Genomic DNA, 21,211 nt, shown 5'->3' with positions numbered 1-21,211 from the left:
GGACAATAAGCCGCGGGATTCAAAATGAAGGAAAAATGTAGCTGCTTATCGTCCGAAAATTACGGTGGATGAAATTAGGTTTGAGTTTTCGCTAACAAAAACTAGACGAAGACAAACACGTTTTGAGATGACTAAAATATCACTAAGACTAATAAGTATGATCATCCAAAAGACTTAAGAAGTAAAAGAGCTACCAAAAACACTGGTTTGTAGCTTTGATCTTGCCAGAGAAGCTTGGTAGCGCGACGATCAAAGGCATAAATGTGTCAATCATCGTTAAACTTGCATAAGTGTGCTGTGGCAACTGATTGTGTAAGTGAGAGGCTGCTCACAGCAGCCTGAGTGGATTTGAGTGGACTCAATAAGCGATCGGGACATCCCTAGTAACTATCCAGCAAGGGCGTAGGTTTGCATAGGGACAATGGGGACATAACACTGCCAATTTTTCAGGATGCTGAAATTATCCCCACCAACTTTTAAGCAACCTTATTTGTATTATGACTTCAGTTATATAGGTCATTTAGATTGTCTTCCTATATATTGTGAGGATAGACTTGATCCTACCATTATTAAGTGAATTAGAGTACTTTCATTATGTTCGGACTTACAAGTAGGAGTAAGTTCTCCTACTTGAAAAGATTAGAGGCCTGTAAATGTCAACATGGGTAAACGTCAACCATGAGAGACAGAATGTGGGAAAAAAATAGAAAATCACATTGTTTGATTTTTAAAGAATTTATTTCCAAATTAGTGTGGAAAATAAGTATTTGGTCGCCTACAAACAAGCAAGATTTCTGGCTGTCAAAGAGGTCTAACTTCTTCTAACGAGGCTCCACTCGTTACCTGTAATAATGGCACCTGTTTTAACTCATTATCGGTATAAAAGACACATGTCCACAACTTCAGTCAGTCACACTCCAAACTCCAATATGGCCAAGACCAAAAAGTTGTCGAAGGACACCAGAGACAAAATTGTAGACCTGCACCAGGCTGGGAAGACTGAATCTGCAATAGGTAAAACGCTTGGTGTAAAGAAATCAACTGTGGGAGCAATTATTAGAAAATGGAAGACATACAAGACCACTGATAATCTGCCTCGATCTGGGGCTCCATGCAAAATCTCACCCCGTGGCGTCAAAATGATAACAAGAACGCAAAACCCCCTGTTATGAACGGCAAGCCGTTGATGTGGATCCCAAAAACAGACAAGGAGATCAGGTAGAGCTAATGTTTGTATTTAATAAGTACAACAAAAGGGAGCACGCCAAAATGCGAGTAGAACTGAGAGAGCACGCCAATAAACGCGGATATAATAAAATACAACAAAGGGAGCACGCCAATAAACGCGGATATAATAAAATACAACAAAGGGAGCACGCGAAAAATGCGAGTTTAACAAAGTACAACTAAGAGAGCACGCTAGAATGCATGAATATAACACAGTACAAGAATCTGACTACAAAGCCCAAAAGAGCACTAAAGTAAAGATGACCAAACCAGAATACGACCGTAGAACGTCGGGAAACTCGAAGGATGACGATGAACACACAGGCGGTAAGCAAGGCAAATAGCAAGCAATAGTCCGACACTTGCAGATGGTGACAAGCTTCCTTAAATACTGAGCTTTCCTAATCAAGCACAGGTGTGTCACATTACCCCGCCAATCTGGCTCAATCAGGTGCTGCATAAAGGAAAGAAAAAGAACTGAGACACACACAAATATGACACCCCCAGAACCACACGGGGGGACCTAGTGAATGACCTACAGAGAGCTGGGACCACAGGAACAAAGGCTACTATCAGTTACACAATGCGCCGCCAGGGACTCAAATCCTGCACTGCCAGATGTGTCCCCCTGCTGAAGAAAGTACCTGTCCAGGCCGGTCTGCGGTTCGCTAGAGAGCATTTGGATGATCCAAAAGAGGACTGGGAGAATATGTTATGGTCAGATGAAACCAAAATAGAACTTTTTGGAAGAAACACAGGTTCTCGTGTTTGGAGGAGAAAGAATACTGAATTGCATCAGAAGAACACCATACCCACTGTGAAGCATGGGGGTGGAAACATCATGCTTTGGGGCTGTTTTTCTGCAAAGGTACCAGGATGACTGATCTGTGTAAAGCAAAGAATGATTGGGGCCATGTATCGAGAGATTTTGAGTGGAAAATCTCCTTTCATCAGCAAGAGCATTGAAGATGAGACTTGGCTGGGTCTTTCAACATGACAATGATCCCAAATACACAGCCAGGAAAACAAAGGAGTGGCTTCGTAAGAAGCATTTCAAGGTCCTGGAGTGGCATAGCCAGTCTCCAGATCTCAACCCCATATAAAATCTGTGGAGGGAGGAGGAATGGGCCTAAATACCAGCAACAGTGTGTGAAAAGCTTGTGAGAAGTTACAGAAAACGTTTGGCCTCCGTTATTGCCAACAAAGGGTACATAACAAAGTACTGAGATGAACTTTTGGTATTGACCAAATACTTATTTTCCACCATGATTTGCAAATAAATTATTTAAAAAATCAAACAATGTGATTTTTTTTTTTTTTTTCCACATTCTGTCTCTCATGGTTGAGTTTTACCCATGTTGACAATTACAGGCCTCGCTAATATTTTCAAGTGGGAGGACTTGCACAATTAGTGGTTGACTAAATACCACTAATTCACGAATTCACTATTCTTTCTCCTCCAAACACGAGAACCTGTGTTTCTACCAAAAAGTTCTATTTTGGTTTCATCCGACCATAACACATTCTCCCAGTACTGGACGTGTACTGGCTTCAACAGGGGGACATGTCTGGCAGTGCAGGATTTGAGTCCTTGGCGGCGCATTGTGCTACTGATAGTAGCCTTTGTTACTGTGGTCCCAGCTCTCGGTAGGTCATTCACTAGGTGGTTCTGGGATTTTTGCTCACTGTTCTTGTTATCATTTTGATGCCACGGGGTGAGATCTTGCATGGAGCCCCAGATTGAGGGGGATTATCAGCGGTAGTGTATGTCTTCCATTTTCTAATAATTGCTCCCACAGTTGATTTCTTTACACCAAGCGTTTTACCTATTGCAGATTCAGTCTTCCCAGCCTGGTGCAGGTCTCCAATTTTGTCTCTAGTGTCCTTCGACAGCTCTTTGGTCTTGGCCATAGTGGAGTTTGGAGTGTGACTGACTGAGGTTGTGGACAGGTGTCTTTTATACCGATAATGAGATAAAACTGGTACCATTAATACAGGTAACGAGTTAGAAGACCTCGTTAGAAGAAGTTAGACCTCTTTGACAGCCAGAAATCTTGCTTGTTTGTAGGTGATCAAATACTTATTTTCCACTCTAATTTGAAAAAAAATTTTTTTAATCAAACAATGTGATTTTCTGTTTTTTTTTCCACATTCTGTCTCTCATGGTTGAGGTTTACCCTTGTTGACAATTACAGGCCTCTCTAATCTTTTCAAGAAGGAGAACTTTCACAATTGGTGGTTGACTAAATACTTATTTGCCCCACTGTATTTGGTATTTTATCTCGTCCCCAGCAAAAATTGTGCATGCAGGTTATGCTGTTATATCGTCCCTACCAATATTGAGACCAAACCTACGCCCTTGCTATCCAGGCAATGCTTTTGACATTTTTGTTGACTGTCATACACATGTGAGATATTACCGTAATTTTCGGACAGTAGGCCGCTACTTTTTCCCCTCATTTTGAATCCTGCGGCTTATAGTCCAGTGCGGCTTATATGTTGATTTATTTGGGTTAATAGCTAACACTTTATTTGACAGCGTCGTCATAAGACTGCCAGAAGACAGCCATAATTATGACATGACACTATTATGAGCATCAATGAATGCTTATGACAGATGTCACTAAATGTCATCCGGCAAATTGTATCACCAACTTTATGTCCAGCTCGGATCTTTTACATGCAGTCAAAAGTGAGATAATTTGACATCTCTCATAAGCATTCATTAATGCTCATGACAGTGTCATGTCATAATTATGATGGTCTTATGACAGTCTTATAGCGCCACAGTCAAATAAAGTAGCTAACTAGCAATTAATGAAACAACTGGAACAGTAACTGAAGAAATTATGAGCAATCAACATGAATTTTGAATGTTATTTACATCTTTAGAGCTGCAATGCATGCTAGGCGGCATGTTGGATGACAACAGTGTTGACAGCAGGTGGCAGCAGAGGTTCACTGTCTCCCCCATGCGGGAAGTGATGGCAAAATGACGCTTCTTGAATTAATGAAGCTTTGCAGCCAATTGGTTCAAAGCTTCATAATGATTCATTTGGTTTTATGACAGTCTTATGATGCCGCTGTCAAAAAAAGTGTTTCCGGGTAATATATTTTGATGTAAATATCCCATAATACAGTGAGCACAGCTGCGGCGTATAGTCCAGTGCAGCTTATCTATGAACAAATGCCTTTTTTGTGTCAAATTTGGTGGGTGGCGGCTTATAGTCAGGTGCGCCTTTTAGTCCAGAAAGTAGAGTAACTTCATTTAATGTTAAAATGTAGCATCCGCTACTTTGACTGAGTGACAGTCAAGCTGCATTTTACTCCAAATGCTATGACTATCTGAACTTCATAATAATAAAAAAATTTAATCAAATAAGTTGGTCTTTAAAAACACCAAATGTTGACAAATATTACAATTGTACATTCGACACCAATACATGCATTCCTCTTTATTCACAAAAACCAGTCCAATTTTCTAAACAAATACAAAGATTGGTTATTCTTAAGAGCTGCAGCTACCCGGCAACATAACAAAAATCATGAAAATAGAACAAATTAAAAAAAAAAAAAAATGAATACAAAAAAAATGTCTCAGTGCGTTCAGTAGGGTAGACTCAGAGCAAGTGCTGTCTCTTAGTGCTATCGGCCGGATAGCATGCTATTGGGGCATGCTCAGTAGGGGCCAAAGTAAGTAGTTTGGAAATGCAGACATGGGCTGATGATGACGGACGACATTACAGCGGAGTCCCAGCTTCTCTTTCCTGTTTGGATGTGGAATTTTACAGCACCCGGATGTGAAAATCTGTTACAAAACCATTTTGCCATCTGCGAACGGTCAAAATCGACCACTATTTCAGTAACGTAATGGTAAAGAGTTACAAGAATGTTTGCCATTAGCCACTAGTTTTAAAATATATAGCTGTAAAAGTACATTCTCTACACAAGTACTGTATCTTTCCACACATGAACAACATTAACACCAAACACAGAAATTAGTTGATTGTCCACACTGGGGCCCATCATTTCTGCTTCTGGCAATAAACAGTTCCGTGTTCAGGCGACATGGAAAAAAAGCTGCTGGAAAAGGACAAAAGGTACCAAAATGGAAACATAGAAAAGGGAATTAAAGTTTCCGTAGATGCTTTTCTTCACACTTCATTTTTGGTTCAAGGAATAAGTAGGCGCATCCATTACCCCGCAGATGTTTTTCTTTTATATTTCGACTTTGTTTTTGTTCTTTCTCTAGTATTTTTTTTTCTTTTTGCTGTTTATTTATTAGCCAGTGTCTGTTTTCTGGAGACAATCCAAGAGTTGGCATTGCACTTGATGGCAGAGCTTTGGGTACGGGATTGGAGGAGAAGTCCTACTGGAACCACCGGAACGCTGCTCCTGTAGGTAGCATCACCTTCTTGGAAAAACACAAGAAGACAACGGGAGGGGAGAAAAGGTAGGAAAAAGTGTGAAATGATGCATGAAAATACATGTAATATACTATTGTGGTTTCTCATTTCAATACGATATTTAACTATGACTGTTTGCAGTTTTATATACAAGTACAAATTTGCCCTCAAAAGTCTAAACACCCCTGTAAAAATGCCAGGTTTTGTGATAGTAAAAAACAAAGATGCACCGGTACCAGTATCGGCAGGGGGGGCCGATCCGGCCCGAAATGTGGTATCGTTATCGGCGAGTACCAACAAAGAGGGCACTGATACCATTTACTGGTCCAGTTTTCTCCTGACGCTCACTGCACTCTCTATAGGGATGTCCCGATCCAGGTTTTTGCACTTCCGATCCGATACCGATATTGTTTTGCACTTCCGATCTGATACCGATACTGGCTGATACCAATACCGGCCTCTCTGAGCATGTATTAAAGTTTAAAGTTATTTAGCCTCCTTACTTAGTTGTCAGACTCATGTTGAAAAAGGTTTTAGTAGTCTTGATAACAACTTGCCAGCTGAATTAGGTGAGTTGGAATAACACATAATGGTTGGTAACAAGAAACTGACCTGTTTATTAAATGATAAACACAAAACATTTAAATAACAAACAGAAATGACATATTCAGACAGTAAAACATGCTAATAATATTGTAAACTGTCTTAAAAAAGCAAAACACACAAACAACCTCAAACTATTAACTATTACACACTCCCTTTGATTTGCTTGCCCAGCCCGAAAAACCCCAAAATTTTATGTTTTATTTGTAGGCAAGAGCCCGAAAAAAACAAAATTTTATGCTTTATTTGTGAGGACTCAGGAGCGATGCGTGGTTACGTTTTGTGTGATCACGTTTGGTGACGCCAGCGCATATATGCATAATGATAACAAATTATAGCCTGTCTTTTGTAACAAATTCTCCCAGTTAAACAAGACTGTAAGATGGATATTCAATAAACATTTATATATTTTATATTTGCATGTGTGTTCTACCAGGTGGATAGTGGATTTGACATTTATTTTAATCTCCTCGAGTTGGCAGAAAAAAAACGCAAGTTTTCTCAATGTTTAAATACTCTACATATTTTAATCATTATAAATGCATTTACACAGCGAAATAACGTTGGAAAAGTACATACATACATACATCGTTTTAGTATAAATATATGAATTTTTTTTTTTTTTTTTTTGAAAAAAGTCTGCCCGATGCGTCTAAATCCCACTTTACTCACGAGAGATAATGGTTCGTCATCCAGAATGATTCCTTCGGCAATGACTCTTCCCTGGGCTTTGGGACTGTCAAGTGCCAGTTTGTCACGCATAGCAAAAGTTTCTGCCAGTGTTCATTGCGTATGACCTTTCTTTCTGTCTTCGGTTTTCTCCTTATACTCCTCATACTCCTTGTATTGTTTGTGGTGGTATTTCGATAAATGCTTGATTAGTTTGGTTGTATTAACACTTCTTACAGCTTTACCACCACGCTTGACTTTATTGTGGCATATGTTGCACTCTGCCTCTTCGTCTTTGTCGTCCTTTAAAGTGAAATAATCCCACACAGCTGACATTTTTACCGACAGTCTCTCAGTCAATTGGGAGACGGTAATGTAGTGTGTTGAAGGTGTGCGTAAAATGCGGACCGGATTTTAGGGAAACCGGAGCAAAAACTGGAATGGATTATGTAAGTCGGTGCACTGGAAAACCCGGACCGGAGTTAAAAAAAAAAAAAAAGGATCGGAATTTTTCTGTGTCGGCCGATCCGATACCGATACACATTTTTTTGCCCATATCCGCGTCCGATCCGATCCAGATATCGGATCGGGACATCTCTAACTCTCTATCGTGTGATGACTAAGGATGTAACGGTACATGTATTTGTATTGAACCGTTTCGGTACGTGGTACTCGGTTCAGAACGGAGGCGTACCGAACGAGTTTCTGACGAAATGTAACCCTTACTTTTCGAGGCTGTGAGTCGATCGGGTTACAGTTTCTTTTTTTTTTTCAGTTTTTTTGTGTAGATTATATTTACTCCGTCTTCTCTCCTATAATGAGGACCAACACGGTAGGACAGTATCACCCAGAAACGTCAATGGCGCGACAACGTGGCCGCCGTTAAAGTCAATCAGCCAATGCACACCAGTCTCATTGCGGCGGCGTGTTAGACGCGTCCCAGAAGCAGCTCAACGCGATGCACGCGAAAAGAACGACAAAGTTTATTATTTGACGCGAGACGCAACCCTCCTGCGTCAATACTCCTACCGGTAGCTAGGATCGGGCAGACCAGAAGTCACTCGTGTAAAAATACGGTGGATCCGGTCGATTTTCAAACTAATATGAAATCATAACCCACTTTTTGAGTCCATCAGATCTCTTGAGTGGTAGATCGGGGCACAGTTGACTTGTCTTTGTTGATTTACTGCTGTCTTCTCTGCTATAATAATAACCAACATGGCCCCGTGTTCAATACAAAACCCTCCTACCACAACAAAACAAGTAGGAACTAATATTCACATAGGAATTAAAGTTATACAACATAAAATATACAATATAAATGAATACTACATCCCATTTGTAAAATATAAACACATAATAAAATAAATAATAGCCCATTTAAATAAAATACATTGAAATGAGCTAAAACACCTGTAATTAAATAATATGAATAATACATAGATCCTGCTTACACAATTAAATTTATTCATTTCTGTGTGGCGCTTTAACTTGAGAAAATCCACCAATAAAGCTTTTGAAAACCGTTCATAAGAAAAAAAGATGATTCATTGAGGCATTTCATTTGTAAAATACATGTTAAAATCATTGTCATTGGGATTGCTTTTCTCTTTAGCACAGGACGTCTTTTTTCTTCTTTCTTTCAGAAAGAAAGCTGACCAATATGCGGGGTCTGAAAGGCAATTGTTGTTGGATTATCTTTAAATACCCGCTACTTTTTGAGCAGATCTCTAGCTTTGTATAGGCGAATGTTCCTATTGTTGAAAGCACAAAGGTGTGTAATAAACAACTAGCACATTTATATTTTGCATTTTGTTTTCTTACTGTACTGAAAATGAACCGAACCGTGACCTCAAAACCGAGGTACGTACCGAACCGAGATTTTTGTGTATGAAAAAGAAAATCTAAGTATCATTTATCCGATTAATTGATTAATCGTTTAATTAATCGTCTGATTGGTTGATTATAAAAATAATCGTTAGTTGCAGCCCTAATTTTCATCAATTCTAATGCTTTAGAACAGCTCTTTTTACATTCTGAATTACAGTATGATCATATTACACTGTTGTTAATATTCAGTACCCAAGCCCAATAACTCTGCTAAACAAGTGTAGACATTAGCACTCAAATTTCCCAATTTAGAGAATGAAATATTTGCATATTTGCTATTTTAGTTCATAAATGACATGCCACTCTCCGGGTTAGTGGTAAGTATGTATGAGCCATTAGATGCAGGAAAAGACGACACAAAAAACCGATAGGCCACATTTATTATTTAGCCGCCACACGCGTTGCTCTCCCACGGCATCATTAATGACGATGCCGCTCTCCACCAGCGCGCAACCTCCTGTCCGCCATTCCTCAATGTGGCTATCTGCACGACAGGAGTAGCAGACGTGCACATTGCTGCAAGGCTCAGCAAAAGTCCACCAATCAGGACGGACAAAGACACTATCGGCATGGCAAGTGTTCCGGAAAGTCGCTAGCCGAGCCTTGAGCGAGGCAGGAAGAGCTAATGCACCCACACACGCTCTCACACCAAAGCCAAAATGTATTAAAGTACAGTCACACACCTCCACACGCGCTGGAACTATAATGCATCCCTGAAGTCATAGCATACAGTGAGACTGTTAACTGAAATTCTCATGTGTGATGCATTGAAGTTCCTGATTCTATAGATCCAGATGGTTTAAAAAGTATGGCGTGAAAATAACTTGAGGTGTTCCGATGTAATTAGTCACACAAAATGAGACATATACTGTAAAACCATTTCAACTTTATTTATGTACAGTATTTTTCGGAGTATAAGTCGCAGTTTTTGTTTCGTAGTTTGACTGGGAGTACGACTTATAGGCCTACTCTGGAGTGACTTATGAGTGAAATTATTAAAGGGATCCTCTATTTTTAAGACAAGTAATTCTTAAAACATAAATGTTAGTATGATTTATAATAATTTTATATTAAAACCCCTCTTAATGTTTTTGTTTTAATAAAGTTTGTAAAATTATTTTAAGTGATAGGTCGCCATTCTTGTTACGTCGCAGTGCGTGACGTCACTGGCCCCGAATGCCGAAATTCCAGCTAGTCACTCGTTAGGTTTCCCAACATGTCGTCAGTTCTACCCTTCCTATTTGAACCAGATCTGAAAAGTGAAGAGCAGGACAGCACTGTCGGTCGTTCACAAGACGTGCTTCAGGGAAAAATGCGTGCAGCAAATACCTGATAAGACAAAATTTGGGCAAAACTGGTGATGCGAGAGAGTCTTGTTGGGAACTCCGGTTGGGAGCGAGAGTGCATGCTGTTGGGTTTCAGGAACTCCGGTTTTATTAGCAGATATTCAAGGTAAGCATATTGCATTTTCAAACGTTTTCCCAATATAATTATGTAGATTGTTAGCATCCAGAGCTGTCGTGTGCTTTACAGACAGTACAGGCCAAAGAGCACACCTTGTGTAATCCAGGTCTTGTACATTGTAACCCGTGGTAGCTAGGATACGTGTATAAAAGTACCAGAAAGGGGAGAAGCTTCCACTTATGCACATTTATTCACAAAAAATATTATTCCCACCTTGACCACTCTTCACTCGGGAGCTCAGCAGTACGCAAACACGCATTCTCTGACGAACTTCAACATTGTTGTAAAGTCCACGTCAGTGTCACTGTCGTCACTGTAGCGTGCCATAGTGCTTTAGTTATTTAGTATGATTTGGGGAAAACTCCCACGAAGAATAGTCAACAAAAAAGATCGCAATACTAATCCAAATCCGCCTTTTTTACTCACTCGAAGATCCAGGAATTAGACCGATCCCATGGCAATATCGGAGCCGCGATTAGGCCGTCGATTCCACAAAATAGACTGATCCGAAAAGCTGCTGTGGGACTGACGAATAAAAATAAATGGACAGATCCAAAACCATTATTGCAGACGCGATGGGACCCTTACTCGACTGAGGATCCAGGAAAAATGTTCGGGCGCCATTTGTAACGTGTGGTGGGTAGGATACATGCATACAGGGACCAAAAAGAGGGAGAAGCTTCCACTTATGCACATCTATTCACTAAAAATAATAATTCCACCTTGACCACTCACTTCACTCCCCTTTTTTCCATTTGACTGGAAATTGCATCCAAAAGCAGCACATCGTGGCATTTTACTTCGCGAGTTTAGGCAGCAATAAGCAATTGTTGAACACGCTACACATTCGGAAAGATGCCAATTACGTCATCACTGCAAGTCCGCAAACCATGGCGCCTACTAACGGTCAAAATATGGACTAAATATGATAAAATATTGCCATTGATTTAACATTTTATGTGTTTCTAACAACATATTTTAGTACAAGAGAACAATTGTGGTTTATTAGAGCCTACATGTATTTAAATCAGAGGATCACTTTAACACATTATTATATAATGTCTAGGCCTGTCGCAATAACAAATTTTAGTAGGCGATATATTGTCTCAAAATTAATTGCGATATGCGATATTATTGCCTGTTTTTTTGTTTTGTTTTTAAACCTATACAACCACGAATATAGTGACAATACATCCTAATAAATCACCTATTGAAATGCAATAAATTTATTCTTAAATAAAACACAAACTACATTGAAATTTATCAATATTAAAAAACACACAATGCATAATGAGTCATTTTAAAGCTCGTGAGGTGCACAATATGACACAGGTGAGAAACCCACAGTCACTTTTGTTGTCTGCCAATCAGAGCCCATTAAAAGTGTTAATTTGATCCAAAATGACTGTCATCTTGTCCTGCATGTCGTGTGCATGCAACAAATCTGAAGCCAAATTATTATCATTTATTACTAGGGCTGTCAAATTTATCGCATTAATGGGCAGTAATTAATTTTTTTAATTAATCACGTTAAAATATTTGACGCAATTAACGCATGCACGGAATGACCCGTTCATGCGTTGCCTCAAACAGTTTACAATGACGCCGTTCTAGCACATTGAGAGCGAAAAGGCAGGGAAATGCAAGAACTACAAGTCTTTTATATCCGTGGATCCCTTTAACAGAAAGAATGTTAATAATGTTAATGCCATCTTGTGGATTTATTGTTACAATAAACAAACACAGTACTTATGTACAGTATGTTGAATGTTTATGTCCGTCTTGTGTCTTATCCTTCCATTCCAACAATAATTTATAGAAATAGTATAATAGATTAATAGTAATAGTATAAATAGTATATACAAATAGTATATATTATATACTATGTGGAAATAAGTTTTTTTGCTCAACAGGCTTTATTTTCACAAAAACATAAACAAACAAAAAAAAACGCAAAAAAAAAAATTTAATAATGACCAAAAAAATATCATGCAGACCCGTGGAAATATAGTACAATCAATACAGCCACACAGTAGGCTTGTGCCACATAAATATTTTTATAAACTATTATCACGACAATTGTCGTTGAGAAATTGTTATTCCAACTCAATTTTTATTCTCATTCAATGTTCTAGATTGCACGCAAACAATGACTAAAATAAACTGACAAACTATTCAACCTGACAAACTATTCAACCGGCATGTTTCCAAATGCAGCAGTTCAAAACTACGTTTCCCATAATGCGTAGTGCGGCTTAGTTAGCTCACTGATAGCTACCCTATTAGCGAGTACCGGGAGACGAGGCAAAATCAAACTTTGCTATATAAGTTCACAATCATCTGTAGCACAACGATGCGACATCAAACGGATTTTACAGATCACGCTAGTACAAAACTCCGACAGAAGTCAACCGTTGTCATTATATACGTATTTATAGTAAAAAACTTAACTGTGCAGGCGCTCCCACTTAGAATATAATACTAACATTCAACCAAATACACGAATGCAGAACAATTAATACAAGACTAATACAACATACTGCATCTCTTTGTACCCATATATTGTATAGTATATAACAGAAGACACATGAGCGACATTAACAGAAGATAAACTTACAGAAAGGTGTACGGAGCGCTATAAACATCTCTTACAACTAACTACTCCTTATTGTAGTCTGTAACTGCCTGTTGTCTTGCCAAACTGTCAACCCAGTAGATGGCGGTAATGCCCCATAATACAAGGGGTAAACTGTACTCCTTCTCCCGCCCCTACTAGTAGGAGCCACGACGACGCAGGCAAGCGCTGCCCCCCAGCGGCCGAAGGGATTCTCTTCAAACTGGTCCCGTGGAAGATCATAAAAACCTGACATTTTCATGAATTTATAAAACCCGGCCGGATGAAGAGGACACGACGTGAAAGGTGGACATGTCCGGGCAAAAGAGGACGTTTGGTCACCCTATAGTACATTGCCTTTTTTCCATTAGCCTCAATGTAGTAATGCTAACGTTTTACAATGTTTAATATAGAAGTGTTTCCTTATTTTGTATGTCTTAACTTTAATTCCATGGTGTTTTGATGGCCAATAAACATCTGTAAAAGCTACTGGAGTCTCATATGTAATCAACTAGCACGTGTGTCGAGTGCACGCAGCACATGCACGCACATATGTATGCACGCACGCACGCGGTGATGAATCGCAGCCAGGAAAATTACCGCCATCATTTTTATTTACCTTGCGATAATTTGACCTTTTGCATATCGCGACAGGCTTAATACTATCACATATTATTTTTTGGAGTGACACTGATAGTTTAGTAAACTTGCTAGCGTGTTCTTTATGCTATAGCCGTGTTGTTTTCGTAAACAATGACGATAATGAAAGTATTTCGTCGACAAACAATTTTTTCACGATGACGCACAAGGGCGTAGGTTTGCATGAGGACGGTAGGGACATAACACTACCAACTTTTCAGGATGCTCAAATTGTCCCCACCCACTTTTAAGCAACCTTATTGGCGTTATATAATAACATCAGTTATATAGGTCATTTAGATTGTTTTCCCATATGTTGTAAGAATAGAATAGACCCTACCATTATTATGTGGATTATTTTCATTATGTTCAGACATAGACTTCATTATGACCGACGGGTCAGATTTGACCTTCACTGCACAATGCCTTTAAGTTGGGGGCCGCCCTACAGTCCGCTTCAGTTTCTTCGCAGTCGGTCGCAGAGTAAACACATGCAGTGATCCAACGCCTGATTTAGGATTGAAAAAGTGCGAAAGTTGTACCGCATACAAACAAGAAGGATTGTCTCAGGAATGGTTTGTTCGAGGATTCAAGGTAATTATTATATTTTTCGTACCATATATGCATTTTGAAACGTGAAAAAAATCAATGGGAGAAATGACGGACTACGGACTAGCATCATTCTTCGACATACTTACGTAAAATAAATGCTACCTGCACGGTTATATGGTTTTAATCAAGAACTGAGACTGTTTTACGTATATCTATAAAGAATTCAGGGATGTAAGCATTTATTCACAAGAATTTTCAATGGGAAAAGCCTTTTGTTTACATATGGCGGCTGCTAGTTTCCTTAAAGACTAACCTCATAGTTTGCAATATTTACGTATAATAAATGTTACCTGCACGTTTTTTTTTCTTTTTTTTTTTTTGCTTTTAACAAAGAATTGAGACTGTTCTATGTACATATTTATAAAGAATTCAGGGATTTAAGCCTTTATTCACATGAATTTTAAACGGAAAAAGCCATTTTGGCAGCCACCTGATCACAACAAAGAGCTAAGAGACTAGCATTATTATTCAACATCGTTACATAAAATAAATGCTAACTGCACGTTTTTTTTTTTTTTTTTTTTGCTTTTAACCAAGAATCGAGACTGTTTTACGTCTATATCTATCAAGAATTCACGGATTTAAGCATTTAGTCACAAGAATTTTCACCAGAAAAGCTCTGTTTACATATGGCGGCCACCTCATTGAGTAACAGACTAGCATCGTAAGTAAGAATTTTCAACGTAAAAAGCTCTTTGTGATTCCACTCAGTCAGCTTTGACGGCCTCGCCAAAAATGCATGCCCCCTATTATCGGCTGCGCGCCCCGTGTCCCGTCAATACATTATAAAGTCTATGGTTCAGACTTAAATTTATCCTTTTTTTACCTGCTGAATGTGCCAGTCAATTTTTGGCCCTCAAACGCAAATTTGATTGGCTGATGACTTGGCCCCGCCACACACGCACTCTCACACAGACCCGACAGATTGATATCGACAACCTGCCGCAGCCTCCTCTGACCCTTTCGAAGAGGAGTGATAATAGGAAGTTTTTTCGGCCAGCAGCAGCCACTGTAAGTAATGTGAAAAGATATCAATGTTGTGGAGGTGGGGGAATCACCACTTGTTTTGCTACTGAAAGTCCGACCTGCATCAGAGTTAGCATAAAATTAAACTGTGTGAACTTGCTAACCTGCAAAACTACTGCGGTCAGGCCAGCCTCTACGAGGAACAACAAAGTCAAGCTAGCCGTCCCTCATTTGGATCATTGTTTGCATTATGTGCATTACAGTAATGTGACGCGGTGGCTTCAGAGTGCAAGTCCCTTTTATTATTAAAAAAAAAAAAAAAAAAAAAACTGAGGAGCTTTCCAAGAATGGGGACCACCTCAGGGCGACACTGACTTGAACATGAACTGACATGAGAAAAAAAAATCTGTGAAATGAAATCAGAATTTCATGAGAGTACTTTGGTTTAAGTCTTGGGGTAGTCTAGTAAGCTTCAGATGTAGATCGGTCCTTGGATAGCTCAGATTTCTTTCATTATTTTTTTTTTTTTCTCAAATCACTTTTATATCACAATACTTTAGTTTGAGTCTAGGGGTGCTCCAGTGTACCCCAGAAGTGGAACCTTTCGCCCCGTTTTTTAAATAAAGGGACTTGCACTTCAAAATGTTTCTTTAGCAGTTTTTAAAAACAGCTTTGAATCGAACGTTGTATCACCTGAAACAAATACAAATTAAAGTTACTATAAGTCAATACAGATTTATTTTTGCATTGATCATTTAGCCAATCAATCAGGTTCATATTCTGATCTATGTTCATTTGAAATTGTTGGAAGCCTTCATTTATTTTTGGACGAAAACTTTTTAGAGACAAAAACATTTTTAGTAACTGTCGACTAAAACTTGACGAAGACATTTATGAAATGTCTAATATATGATTAAGACTAATAAGTATTTTCGTCCAAAAGACTAAGACAACAATTAAAAGGGCTGCCAAAAAACAACACTGTGCTATAGTTAGCTGAATAACTCTTACTAGCTACGTTACATTGACATAAAGGACACGTACTCAGTTCATTGTTTATGTGTCATGTGATGTTAGCATACCGTACACATATTCAGCCGGTTGTTCTATATTCTATTTTTATTTTTAATTGCCTTTCCAGATATGTCTGTTGTTGGTGTTGGATTTTATTAAATACATTTTCCCCCAATAATGTGTTTTATACTCCGGTGCGACTTTTACATGTTTTTATCCTCTTCATTGCGCATTTTTTTGCTAATGCGACTTATATGCCGAAAAATACAGTTCTTCAATTTAGACAGCAAAACACCAAATATCTTCAATTCTTTTAATTTTGGCGTTTGCCGCTAAATCAAATTAAAAAAAAGAACACCTTGAAGTTGAGCTGAGTTTCCTAGTTGTCCATTAGAAAGCACTGTAGTGTTTAGAGGGAAAGATGAGATTTAGCATTGTTTTCTTGCGCTAACGCTAAACCTAAAAATACTGCTAGTCATGAGAAATAACAGCGTTACAGCAACATGATACTAATTCTATAATAACAAATGTCTTTAAATTTAAGAAAAACAAAGTTATTAATTAATTTTCCACTCAGGCACATACAAAGACAACCTTCCCCTTTTGCTCGGGTCCTTTATCCCACTACAAAAGCACTCGCAGGTGAGAACAATTAAGACAACAGTTAGCATGTCATAAAACTGCTTTGTTCAATGTGTTAAGTGTACCTAAATGTAATTCCTGAAAGTGAAAAGTATACCTACAAAACCTGGAAGTAATAAATAATAAAAGGCCAGCTAAAACACATTAACTAGGCGAGGGAAAAAAAGTAGTCCCCTCGGAAGCGCCAGTGTAAGTGGGAATTGAAGGTAAGAAAAAATAGCAAAAAATTGATTACAAGCCATTTGTGCTTAGAATTTAGTGTGGGGAACCTCACGATATGTTTGCGATACAAGACTCACAATAACGATCTCACGATATGGCGGTACAACAATTATCGCTGCACGGGTCAGGAAATCATTCTAGGATATTCTATAAAAAGCCTAATATACAGAAAAACAAGCTAATTTCATTTTTCTGCTTTGAGTTTATCATGGGAAGACATCCAATCCATTGAAAGTGGGCAGGATGACAGCAAATTGGATTGGACGTCTATGGCTGTCAGTGGCAGTCAATGCCAGACAGTGATTTTGAGGGCATTTCACGTCATTTCCTGTTGATTTTCGGTCACTTCCTTTTCCTTTTGGGCATGTACGGGTCACTTCCTATTGATTTTGGGGCAGTTACAGGTCACTTCCTCTTGATTTTGGAATTCTGACAAGGAAGTGACTGTAGAATTTTCCCAAATTCAATAGTAAGTGACTCAAAATCAACAGAATGTAACCTGTTGATGCCCTAAAATGAATAGAAAGTGACCTGTAAATGCCCTAAAGATCAGAAATACTGGCTGCAAATAGAGCTGCAACGATTCATAAAAAGCTTCGAATCGAATTTTGCTGCTTTGAGGATTCGTTTCATTAAGAGTGATGTTGTGATGTTTGTTTTGAAATTGTTGCATTGTTTTAATGATTTGGGAGCAATAATGACTATGCCATAACTTGTCCAACATGGCTGAATCCAGCTGCTCTCTGTTACGACCAACATAAATTATGTTTCTGTTTGAGCTAATGTGTTTGTGCATTCATTATTTAGTTTAGAAGTATATTTAAGTATATATAAAAAAATAACAAAATTAAAAAAAAAAAAAAGTATTTTATAGCATTTAAGCTAGCAGACTTTTGCTATGCAAATTTGCCAATTTAATGCACTTTTGAAAGTGCAATCTTAGCCAGCCAAGATAAATGTTATTGCAGGCATAAACACTAGATTCTTTGTTTAAGAGCAATGTTTGTAATCCGATTACTCGATTATTCAAACTAACTCTTCGGTAGATTAATCGATTACCTAAATAATCGATAGCTGCAGCTCGAGTTTCGATTGAGCGAACGTTCATTCGCCCCTCCCTGTCTAACTTGATTGGGCAACTCTCACCATCAATGGCAGCCATCGAGTTAACAGAGATTTGAGTGGAAGATTTTGGGAGCAGCATGTTGGTTTCTTTTTATTATTATTTTTTAAAACAGTGACACCTTCTTTAAACAATATATCGATTTCTTGGCAGGAGCACATCAATAACCTTTTGGGAGACAAAGTATCACGATATATTACTATTTCAATATTTTGTCACACCCCTAATATTGATAACCTTTTTTGCTAAAAATTATCGTGATTAGACATGTGCCGATTACCGGTTTCAAGGTATACCGTGGTATTTTTTATGTCCCAAAAATGGAGGGAGAAATCCCTTGCTTGCAGGTGCAAGGCTCAACCATCCCCCACAGTTTGTTGCTCAGTGTCAGTGAGTCATCTACGCTATAGACCCCACTCACATGACGTCACAACCACACCTCCGCGCCATATTGTCCGTCAGCTCGTCGTGTTTACGCATTAACGCTACGTAAATTCCTCCTATTATGGCGTGTTTTTCTGCTCGTTAACATTAATAATCAAAATGGTGAAGGCGTGTGTGGCGGTCGGTTGCAATAACAGAGAAGATAGACGGAGAGACTTGAAGTTCTACCGTATTCCGAGAGACCCGGAGAGGAGAGCGAGATGGACTGCTGCAATTCGACGAGAAAACTGGGCACCAAACGATCACCACAGATTATGTAGTAGTCATTTTATATCTTGTAAGATGCATTTAATATATATTTAGAGGGTTTTGGGCTGACAACCACAATTAGGATCATTGCGAGGCTAATCGCCGACAACATACAGTTTCAAATTCAAGATGTTTATTTCTTCCACCATCATTATTTTTTGAATAATATTTAGCTGGTAACAAGTGAAAGAAGCTGGCCTCGTCTACGGACCATCAGTTAAACAGGGGTGTCCAAACGTTTTGCAAAGGGGGCCAGATTCGGTGTGGTAAAAATGTGAGGGGCTACCTGGGCTGATTTACGTAGAACAATACATTTAAAGACATTTTAGCAAGCCCTTCTGTGTGTCACATTTGCTTTATTATTATTATTTTTTAATTCAGGGTGTCCCCTGCCTACTGCCCGAAGTTAGCTGGGATAGGCTCCAGCACCTCCGCGACCCTCGTGAGGAATAAGCGGCATGGAAAATGAATGAATGAATTCATAATTTAAAACAATCTCGTCTTTGTGGCGTTCTCTTTCAACCCTCGGGCTCTTGCGAAATACAGCTGCTGTGAAATTAGCTTCAAGTTGCTTTAATTTCTCGTTGCGTATCTTCCGTTTTGTAGTACATGTCAGCGTGTTTGTTTGGTAATATCGCCTCACATCGAACTCTTTGAAAACAGCGACTGTCTCTTTGCAAATGAGGCAGACACAGTTGCGTATTTTATTGAAGAAATAGTCCAATATCCACCTATCCTTGAGGCGTCGCAGTCAACTTTTTTTTCTATTGATTGTCGCCATTTTTGAAAATTGGAAAGGTCACGCGGGGTAATGTTGCTTAGAGTGCTGCTCTTAAAGTGTTTCAAACTTTCGTGAGAATAGGCTGATTTTGTGTGGACAAGATAGTTGTAGATATCATGGTAGCAGATGTCAGGCAGAGATGGCGAAGACAGCGGATTGAAAAATATCGATTTAGGCATCAAATATGGATCTGGCGAATGGATAGACTGAAGCTTTTCCACATAACGCCTTTTATGCAACGCATCCAATGAGTTTACAGCGTCTGAAAGCATCGGGGCTTCCATGAATTGCACTATAAATTGCACGACAAATTGAAACCATTGAGAATACGGATAAACAATGACGGACAATATGGTGGCCGGATACAGCGACACGTCATTGTGTGACGTTGGTGAGTGGGGTCTACACGATGGCTGGAGGAGGTGAAACTCCTTAACTTTTTCCCCCCTCGAAGAAAACAAAATCGCTACTATTGGAATACTTCGGCTAGAGAAAGTCGGCCGCAGCTCAGAGGAGGAGGGCCAACTGTCATGTAAAACATGTTTGCTGCCGAGGAGGCTATACCTCCAATATCATTTCGCATTTATTAAAAATTGAAAGGTTAGTAAACACTGTCATGAACGTTTCCAACCAGCTATGAGAGTTAACTGTAGCGTGTTTATTATGTACGGCAGGGGTAAAATGTGTTTATTTCTCTTTCTGGCAATTGTCTGTGTTGAGAGAGTGTGTGTATAATGTAAATATGATACGAGTCATACACGCATGCTTTTTATGGAAAAGAATTCCATTTAGGGTTGTTCGGATCATGTTTTTTTGCTCCCGATCCAATCCCGATCGTTTTAGTTTGAGTATCTGCCGATCCCGATATTTCCCGATATGACTGCTTTTTTTTTTTTGTTGCTCCCGATTCAATTCCAATCATTCCCGATAATTTTTCCCGATCATATACATTTTGGCAATGCATTAAGAAAAAAATGAATAAAACTAGGATGAATATATACATTCAACATACAGTACATAAGTACTGTATTTGTTTATTATGACAATAAATCCTCAAGAATGCATTTACATTATTAACATTTTTCTGTGAGAGGGATCCACGGATAGAAAGCCTTGTAATTCTTAAAGGACAAACGTGACTTTGTATATTGTGACTAAATATTGCCATCTAGTGTATTTGTTGAGCATACAGTAAATGATACTGTAGCCATGCCCAAATGCATGATGGAAAGTGCAACCATGACTGTGCGTAGTGCTACTAATTGATATATGTTCTCCGCGTTGGGAAATAACATAGGGTGTTAAGAAAAAGATCAGTTACTACCTTGCTTGCCCACATTGCTTCCCACGATAGTTCTAATCGTAGGGAGAGGGATTGTAAGGCTTTAGCCAATTAAAAAAAGGCTCTAAAGGCTTCCAAAATTCACTCTACTCATTTTACGCTGCCTTTTAGCTCTCTGTATAGTTAAATGGCGCCATTACAGATTGAGCGCAACAATGCTTGAGTGGGTTGTGCAGCACATGCATTAATTACGTTAAATATTTTAACATGATACATTTTTTAAAAAATTAATTACCGCCATTATCGGGATAAATTTGATAACCATACCTTAAGCCAAAACTAAAGACTCTGGATGAGTGTAACA

The 21,211-nt window shown here is 38.8% G+C and overlaps 1 protein-coding gene across 3 annotated transcripts in view; it reads right to left on the bottom strand.

Annotated features, from left to right (window-relative positions):
• Positions 1–4,667: 4,667 nt before the first annotated feature.
• Positions 4,668–21,211, bottom strand: part of cxxc5a (CXXC finger protein 5a) — a 76,450-nt gene continuing 59,906 nt past the window's right edge. For 2 of the 3 annotated variants that reach the window (XM_057820118.1, XM_057820117.1), the window contains exon 3: positions 4,668–5,638. In XM_057820118.1, the coding sequence (XP_057676101.1) occupies positions 5,635–5,638 (4 nt within the window). In that variant the 3' untranslated portion in view covers positions 4,668–5,634. Of the gene's footprint in view, positions 5,642–21,211 lie in introns of all 3 variants that reach the window. The other variant, XM_057820116.1, reaches the window with a different exon arrangement.

This window comes from Corythoichthys intestinalis, chromosome 18 (assembly GCF_030265065.1).
Source record: "Corythoichthys intestinalis isolate RoL2023-P3 chromosome 18, ASM3026506v1, whole genome shotgun sequence".
Classification (NCBI taxonomy): Eukaryota; Metazoa; Chordata; class Actinopteri; order Syngnathiformes; family Syngnathidae; genus Corythoichthys; species Corythoichthys intestinalis.
This window is presented reverse-complemented; position numbering and strand designations above follow the sequence as displayed.